This window comes from Lactuca sativa, chromosome 5 (assembly GCF_002870075.4).
Source record: "Lactuca sativa cultivar Salinas chromosome 5, Lsat_Salinas_v11, whole genome shotgun sequence".
NCBI classification, from domain to species: Eukaryota; Viridiplantae; Streptophyta; class Magnoliopsida; order Asterales; family Asteraceae; genus Lactuca; species Lactuca sativa.
Genome location: NC_056627.2, coordinates 134,407,667 through 134,416,624, shown reverse-complemented (window position 1 = coordinate 134,416,624; position 8,958 = coordinate 134,407,667). Strand labels below are relative to the sequence as shown.

Sequence of the window (8,958 nt, the reverse complement as noted above, 5' to 3'; positions counted from 1 at the left end):
CAAATATCTTGGTGATAATACTTGATTTCTTATACTGGAGTTGGAAATGAGGAGCCCTATAAAGAGGGCCGAGGTTTAAGGTATACGGGAGTATCAAAACTGATTCTACAACTAAGAGGGTTTATAGGAGTTTTATTTTGGTTCCTGAATTATTGGGATTGCTCTCTTCGAATTTAAATTCAAATGATTAGATAACCTAAAAATCAGACGAAGGGAAAAAGATGGGCCGCAACAGGTTTATAACAGCTGAAGGACAATTTCGGGAATTCACTTTGAAATCTTGAGCGGGAAAATAAGTTGTGAGGGGTCTTGGAGAATGCCACGTGGCAAAAATGTACTTATTTATTAGATTAGGATAAGGTTTCCATGTATTCCAATTTAATAAAATCAACCTCTATATACTTGATTGGTAAAACATAGAGCTATTAAATTGATTTTGGCACGATTAATGTAATTCTTTGTTGTTAGGTGCCTTGTTAGATTTTTTTTTTTTTTTAATTTGTAGAAGACGGTTAAAAATATTAAAAGAAAAGAAAAAACAACAGAAAGCTGGACAAAGAAGAGAACGAGACAACACCATGAAGTACAACAAAGACCACAAAACAAACTAGCATAAGAAAGCATGAAAGAATTAAATTCAACTTCGGAGGGAACTATAGTAGCAAATGATCTGAACTTCAACCGCCAGAATTAGCATGTAGCCTTGAGACAACACCATAAATAGCAAACAAGTTTTGAAAATTTGAAAATCCTAAGGATCCAACAATTCCCGTAGATAAAATCCTTTTGTCATTCTAACAAGAAAAACGTGCATTGTTATAAATAAATCTTTAAAATATCTTTTGATACCATGTACGGAGAAATTTAATAAATATCTATGTCATATTTATATATAATTCAACTTCAACAAGTACATGAACTTTTGCTAATTTTATTATTATTAAAGTTTAAAACCAAAATCCCAAAAAATTAGTTAGAAACCAAAACGGTTTTTATTTAAAGTTTGGGTTTCATATCACGTAAAAATCGACTAAAGGAAATGAAAGTTGTGGGTTTTGGTAATGGTTATTTTCCAAAACTTGGTTGTTGTCCCACCATTGATCATGCTGAGGCTGATCATAACTCCATTGGTTTGACTGGTAGTAGCTTCCCTTATCTTACACTTCTTCCCATTCTCCTTGTAAATATGGACACGTGTCGGAATGATGTCCATTTTGGGCACAAAAATCGCAAAGAAGAGGTGTGGACTGCACACTTTGGTCACTTTCAATCATCATAACTAACTGAGCTAGCTCAGAAAGTTGGTCTTCGGTGCAAAGGAGTGTTCGTTTCCAAATCATACTTTTTTTTTTAATTTCGGGTTTTTAAATTAGAGTACCTGCACAATGAGATGTAGGCATAGAGAAACAAACTGATTAAATTAAAACCAATCCCCGGCAACGGCGCCGGAAATTTGGTGGTTGTCGAGGCCAACAAAAATAATAACCCTAAATATTACACACTAAAATAGTGTATAGTGGTAAAGGGGTCGAATCCACGGAGATTGGTTCAATTTATAACTCTATGAAAAATCTCTTTGTAAAATAACAATAAAAATAAAATGAGGGGGGGGGGGGGGGGGGTTGGTGTTTTGAAATACTTGAAACAAACTAAAATTAACTATGATTTAAATAGACAATTTCAAAAAAAAATAAGGGTTTGGTGTAAAATCAATAAGGGAGAGATGGTTGACTTAAAGTTTCCTCACTTTGACTTTTGATGAACATATCATTAGAATCCAATAGTGCAATACTTTGATTTAAATCCTTAATTTGGCTATAGTAATCAAAGGAGCTTGAGATTACCTAGACTTTTCTTAATTGTTGAAATGGCTAGAGAAGGTCATAACAATTTCCTTAGTCAAAGTCACTAATTCCAAATAGCATGTAATTAGTGAAAGTCAACCAGCATTAAGAACCAAAAAGTCACCAAATCCAAGAGGAGTCAATTGCTTTCACTACCATGTTGGAGAAAATGTTTTTATGATTGTGTAAAGCAAAAACAACACAAAAATCATTTGTTGCTTGCTAATTTGAGGATCATTTACTTAATCAAGAAATTAGCCAACTAATCACCACAAACACATTTAAACTCATGAATAAAAACATACTAGTAGTGATAATATGATAAAACACAAAACATTTCCATAAAGATTTAAGAACAAGTTCATGGATTTTCAACATCCAACAAAAGTTCAAAGGATTCAACAAAAAGTCAACCAAGATTAGTTTAGCCAAGCATGGCTAAACTCAAAGAAACAAAGTTAGAGAAGATTGTACCAAACATTAAGCAAGAATCAAGAGGTAAAAAGATGATGTTCTTGAGGTGTTCTTGGCCTTCAAAAGTCTTCAAAACTCCAGAGAGAATCTCCAAAAATCGGATGTCCAAGAGTATGCAAAAGATAGGCACCAACCTTCCCCATATAGCTTAAAACATGAATTCCCGAAAATGCCCCTGCAGGGGGTTGCGCGACCCGCGTGCTGTTGCGCGGGTGGTCCCTGGATGTAGCATCTTTGAGTTTTTTTGGGCCTCCAAAGCATATCCCACTAGCCCAGATCTAGTCCAATCACCCCCTAGCCCATTTTCTTCAAGTTTTTCTTCATTTTAAGCCCAATTTGACCTCTCCTAATCCTCCAAAGCTCGTGCACTCGCCCGATTAACAATCTACGCACGCTTGAATAAACTCCCGCATCTTGCAAATTTAAAGTTTATTTCTCTCCAAGCCTTCAAATAATCATCAAGCTCGCTCCATGCATCATCTCCACAATCACCAAGCCTAACATCCTTTTTGTCTACCAAATATCATCGCTTTCCATACGTCCCGAACACTCCCGCTCTGCTAGACCCGAAAACCTGCAATCATACTCACAAGATTCGAAAGTACCCGAAATAGTCATAAAATAACAAAAATGAAAATATGCATGGAAATTATCTAAATTATGAATGAAAAATGCTAAAATAAACTATAAAAAGAAGTAAACAAAACAAACTATCAAATTGTCACCAAATGTTCTAGGCATCTTGACTAGATGCATGTATCCATACAAATATGTGTAATGTTGCCTCCACGACTATCTTAGCTTGTGAGGATTATGACCTTTTGTGATGATTATATTATAGGCTACAATGGACCTTTTTTTGTCATCTCTAAATTGTTTGTTGTTGGATGATGGGTTGTAAAGAGCCATTATCTCTATCCATGATCCATCTTTTTGGTTCGATGTCCTTGATTATCCATTGCATCATGCCTAATGTTTGTGTAGTTAAACCGAGTTAAGAGGGTGTTTGAGATTGTTTTTTAAATTCCAATAGAGTTTTCAGACAAAAGTTTTTATTGACATCTAGTGATGACAATTTTTTTAAATGTTTGGATTACCTACCATAAAAAAACATTTTAATTGTAAATTAACTAAAAAGGTATGGAAAGAGATGAATATAATATTGTGGTTTTGAGTTTCAAAAATACAAAAACACTTCAAAATCAAATTTTCATAACTTTTATAAAGACAAAATTGCAAATTTTGTCCCTCTGGCTTGTCAAAAATTATGACCCTGGTCTAAAATATTTTAGAATTGCATTACTATGGAAATAAAAATTTTAATTATTGCAAGTTTAGTCAATTTCAAGAAATTACTTAAAATGATTGTTTTACCCTTTCTATTTGTTTTTTTTTATTTACTTTATCTTATTAAAATAAAACAAAAAACAAAATATAATCATAACCCTAATAACCCATCCCACCCACATCCATATCCCTCTTTTACAAACTCCATCTCTAATGTCCACCGGAAAATTAACTCACCGTCAATGCCACCCTTTTCGTCGGACCACCACTAAAAATCTATCGTCAGAGACCTATCGCTGGTGCCACCACAATGCTCTTCGAATGGAGTTAGATTTCAGATATGCTATCACCCTTTCTCTCTTTTTTGTTCGTCGAATGACCACCGAAGCTGTTACCCTCTTTCTCAGTTCGTCTTCTCTCACCATGAACAACCACCACGGACACCACCATTTTGACCGTAGATCGTATCAACCAGTGGATCGATGGAGGTTTGGTGACACCACCATTTAGGGGTTTTGATGGATCTTGACGAAATCGTCGCCACGGAGTACCGACGATATCCGTCTTGTACACCATAGCTCCGACAAAGGTTTAGTGTCACATTGTCCGTCTCTCTCCTTCTCCGACAGGGTGCCAACGTTTGCAAAAACCCTAGCGTCGTCGCCCTTATAGTTTTTCGAAACCCTAGCTTTTCAGATCCCTATCACCCTATTTCTCTATCTTCTTCTTGCCGTATGACGACCAACACTATCACTCTAAATCCTCATGACGAATAGATGAAAAATGAAGGGTGGCAACTACAAAGGGATTTCGAAGACGAGAGGTTTCTCGCCGGACAACCTTTTTCCCTTTCTTTTGCAAATAAGATCTTCAACAATGAGGTTTTGAGGATTTGGAAAGTTGAGTTTTCAGATTAGAAAATTGAGTTTTTAGAGATTTTGTTTGAAGATTTGGATAATTTAATTCGTAATTTTAGGGTTTTTGATTTTGCAAATTTGGAAAATGTATTTTTGTTCTTAAGATCTAAAAAAATCAAGTTTGTTGAAATATATTGTTCTTGAGTAATTTTGTTGTAGTTTGAGTGTTTTGGAAGTTTGCAGAAAAATCATTTGTTCATGTTTGAGCTTGAAGATCTGAATAAAAATGAGTGTTTTGTGGTGTCCAATGGTGGAAATGACGTCCGACCATGGCGGCGGTATCTATCTAGTGACGGTGTTCCTAGATCTAATTTGAATCGAAAAATGATATAAGGTATTGATAAGGAATGAGTAGTGGGGTAAGTGGGGTGTTTCTTGTCTTTTTTTTTTTTAATTTTAATTAGAAAAATGTAAAATAATTTAAAAAAGAAAAATATCAATGGCAAATCCATAATTATAAAACGTTTGAAATTTTTTGGTAAACTCGCAATACAATAAACCTTTTAGACCGTTGGTAGAATCCAAAACATTTTAGACAAAAATCTCAATATTTGACAATCTCAAGAGACAAAAGTAAACAATTTTGTCTTTTAGAAACTCCACTTTAAAACATATCAAAACACTTTAAAAAAACATTTATCAATAGCCAAAAAGTTTTTTAGATTTACTGATTTTTTTAAGCCAATAATTTATTTTGTAAAACATGCCTAATAACCCCTAAATCTTTTAATTAATTTTTAATTATAAGTTTGGATTATTTTGCTAAAAAAACTCACCGATTGAAAGAAGTTTCACAAAAGTAAAATAAAATAAAAACTACAAAAATTAACACCTAATAAAAAAGCCACATAATTCAAAGCAACACCAATCTTTCTTTTTATTATTTATACCTAAAATTAACCATTGCATGACTGTTATAACTTATAAATACTACAACAATTAAAATACAAACACCATTCAAAAACCACAATTCAAAAAAATGTCAAATAAAACTAGTTGCCACGTGGCAAAACAACAAGAGCACATAGACTTAAGTCGAGTCACATATAAAACACAATCAAGATTTACATGCCTTTGCTCTTTACACTAATACACCTTATCAAAACGCGAGGCCAAATCGCAATCATATGCTTCAAAGAATTGTGAAACAATTACTGTTACTTTTGCTGATACTGATACTGATACTGTTACTGTTGTATCCATTAGCTTAGCAGGAACTTGAATATGTCGCCTAGCGAAATGATACCTTCTACCCGCTTGCTTCCAGCCTCCACAATCACAACCCGTCTTACCCCTGACCCGAAAAAACTCACAAATGTCAATTTTGCCCTCTCATGTATTTATTTTCCTTATAATAATTTATCCACATAAAAAAAACTTTATATAATATTTACTATTTACCTGGTTTTGCTAATCTTTCCATGACTTTATGCAGAGAATCTGAGCGTAGACACATGTGGCATCTTTGTGGGGTCCCTCCATGAGAAGCATATGGTTCTTGTCCCAGCTGCAAAGCCTGAGATTACCGAATTTATTTATTTATTTTTATTTATTTTTATAAACAAAATTGAATTGAAATATGTTTATATAAGTAAATATAATCTTTACTTGCCTGATGAATAGTCATTTCTTCAAGGTTAATATGCGTATAAATTTTATCTTTTGCCAAAGCAGTAATATCACTGTCAAAAAAAAATTTTAATTCGATAAAAAACAATTTTAAATTTAAACTAAAAAAAAAGTAAATATTAATGTTTTACCTTCGAGAGTATACATCCAACAAAGAGTCATTATCATCAACAATAGGAATTGAGCTAACTTCAGCTGCAAAAAAGAAAGAAAGATAGAATTACATAAAACCTGAAGATAGTCAAAATGACGGATATACCCTCAACACATACCTTGCACAAACAAATTTAGTGCTGAACTTAGAGAAGAATTCGGTTTCAAAATTGCTAATGGTTGTCTATTTGTTTCTCCAATTTTTGGAACCCATGTTCCTAAAGGAAGTGTACAAATTGGAAGTTGCAATATAGGCAATGAGCTTGTAGAATGTCTAAAGTATCTGCAAACAACTGAATTAGCAAGATGCAATTAGTAACATAATAAAATGTAAAACCCAAAAAAATAAATAAATAAATAAAAGCTTACGTTTTAATATTTCAGAAAGTGAAGCAAGATATAATAGTTGTGGATATGAACCATCATCTGAGAATGAATGAGTTACAGGAACTGTAGCTACACGATTTTGCAGTATCTTTAATGTCACATCTTTTAAGTTTTCATCGGGTCCCACCTGAATTGATATGTACAAATACATAAGGAACAGCAAACAGCTCTTGTTATCACAAACAAGGGTAAAAATGTCCAAAAGAAATACTCACCCGAACTAGTCTTTTAGAAAATATTTTACCCTGATCGATAGTTTGTTTGCTTAGATATAACTTTGCTTCTTTCCAAGCAGATATTGTATGTGTCTCAAGTTCTTCCTCTGTTAGATTGGATCCATGATTACCAAGCTGCAAAAGAATTAAATCAGAAATCAGCCATTTTTTTAATCAAGAATACCATAAATTAAAATTATATATAGTCATCTTGATAAGTTATATTTCTGATTGAAAAAAGATCCAATTCCAGACCTCAAAACAAATAGAGTCTTGGATTCGCCTTCAACTTACCTCTCGCATAATTAAAATAAAATCCAGTGCACTTAAAACACCAACAAACTGACCCTTGCTGAAGTCCCAAAGAGGAGCTGTTGAAATTCCCTGAAAAAAAAATCATACATATAAAAGAATAATGAAAAATTACCATTTATGATGAAAATTCCATATAAAGATTCAGGGGTCATACATACCTGCTCAAAAAGGATGTGAAATGCTTGCTTTACAGGCAATTCAACATCTAAGGCAATAACCTGAGAACAAGACAAATAATGTAAAAAAACTAAATCTTCAAAATGATATAAACTTTATAGAATATCAAGATTCTTAATCAGACCTTGCCAGACTCAGGGAGCAGCTCATATGCCATATGTGTAGACAGGAATACAGAAATCCTTTGACGGGATACTGCCAGGTCAGCATCTGATATCCTTGTCAACAGGTCATGTGATGTACAATCTGAAACCCTAACCTGCAATAAAACAATTTCCTTTGCTTTAAGATAACAAATCATATAGAAAAATAAGTGGAAATAATTATGTGATGAAAGATTTTATAGTTAAAAAAGAGAATGATGAAAGGTTTCAGCAACTATTTTTATGCTATTTCTTACCACTCTCTGAAAGACCTCATTGTCAACATCCATGCTTGAACCAGAAGTGGTATGTGGGGTCAAGACTGAAGGAGTGAAGTCTGGCTCCCTAGCTAAGAGTATGGTATTCACAACACCATAATTACCAGTTACAAAAGGTTGGTGTTCATCATGCCTCCATTCACCATCAACAATGAATTTATACTGCAAGATTAAGTTATTAATCTTGAGAACAAAGAACCCTAAATGTTTCAAGTATGGAAGAACTAACCTGATGGTAACCAGGTGGTAAGCTGCATATGGTTTGAAACACAGTAGGGCATCCCTCAACGGGGGTCATTGGCCAGTGCTCAGACCACCTTCAGGAAATGCACATGAGTCATGACACCGATCAGAGAAAGTTTGGGGGTATTCATTGAGGCAATATCACAAACACTTGTCGTGCAAAATTAGGATTGAAAACTTACCCTGTGAAAGAACCGCTTAAGTATACACTTCTTCCCCCATAAGGCCACACAAACCTCGCTGGTGTTAAAATTGTTCCTGCACCACCACCTTCCCGGCCATAATCCATTCCTGAAGCAGACATTCTCTTTTCCGCTTGTAATCAAATTAAGCTAAATTTCCGACTTTTACCCCAGGAATGGGAGATTAAAATTAAATACAGATACAAAAAACTCAGATCGAACAACTTTCGTAGGACCCTCAGCTCTAAATTACAACAAAAAGTTATGTCTGACCGAAGATGGAAAGATCGGTAGCAAAACTCTATTAGAGCTCAGGCTGGACTTCTCTCCAAGAGCAAATGTTTTACATCAAAAGCCCCAAAAGCAATCTCATGCACAGAAGAAATTCGAAACCAATAAAAGAATTCGAATGGAATGGAATGAACCCTAATGTTAATCAAATCGAACAAAAATAGTGAGGAATTCGATCTCGATAAAAATTCGAAAGCGATGACGATACAACCCTAGAGCGAAAAAGATCGAAGCTTTTTATTTGTGTAAATTCGCAAAACCCTTTTATGTTTTCCAATGAAAAGCTGAATCTTTTTGTGTATAAACCTTTTCCCCGTCGGATGTATGCGTAGGGTGAAGTAATTTGAAGATTTGGGGAAATTGTATTGAAGTTGCGTTCCGTAGTCACGTACTCAACCGTTCATTGGACAACAACGGACCCAA

The 8,958-nt window shown here is 34.2% G+C and overlaps 1 protein-coding gene across 1 annotated transcript; it reads right to left on the bottom strand.

Annotated features, from left to right (window-relative positions):
- Positions 1 to 5,374: 5,374 nt before the first annotated feature.
- LOC111886730 (sucrose nonfermenting 4-like protein) lies at positions 5,375 to 8,958 on the bottom strand. Its single transcript, XM_023882982.2, has 13 exons — positions 8,245 to 8,958; positions 8,049 to 8,136; positions 7,799 to 7,981; positions 7,523 to 7,657; positions 7,380 to 7,439; positions 7,201 to 7,290; positions 6,907 to 7,041; positions 6,674 to 6,818; positions 6,424 to 6,597; positions 6,283 to 6,346; positions 6,135 to 6,204; positions 5,924 to 6,038; positions 5,375 to 5,816 (listed from the first exon to the last, which is right to left on the bottom strand). Exons 1-13 carry the CDS (start codon positions 8,364 to 8,366, stop codon positions 5,725 to 5,727), a joined length of 1,473 nt encoding a protein of 490 aa, XP_023738750.1. The 5' UTR covers positions 8,367 to 8,958; the 3' UTR covers positions 5,375 to 5,724.

Bases quoted from the DNA above. Each gene is read 5' to 3' on its own strand.
- LOC111886730 (XM_023882982.2), bottom strand. From the start codon at position 8,366: ATGTCTGCTTCAGGAATGGATTATGGCCGGGAAGGTGGTGGTGCAGGA. The intron at 6,819-6,906 runs GTGAGTATTTCT...ATATCAATTCAG, and splicing joins TTTCTAAAAGACTAGTTCGG to GTGGGACCCGATGAAAACTT. The intron at 6,598-6,673 runs GTAAGCTTTTAT...TTGCTAATTCAG, and splicing joins ACTTTCTGAAATATTAAAAC to TTGTTTGCAGATACTTTAGA.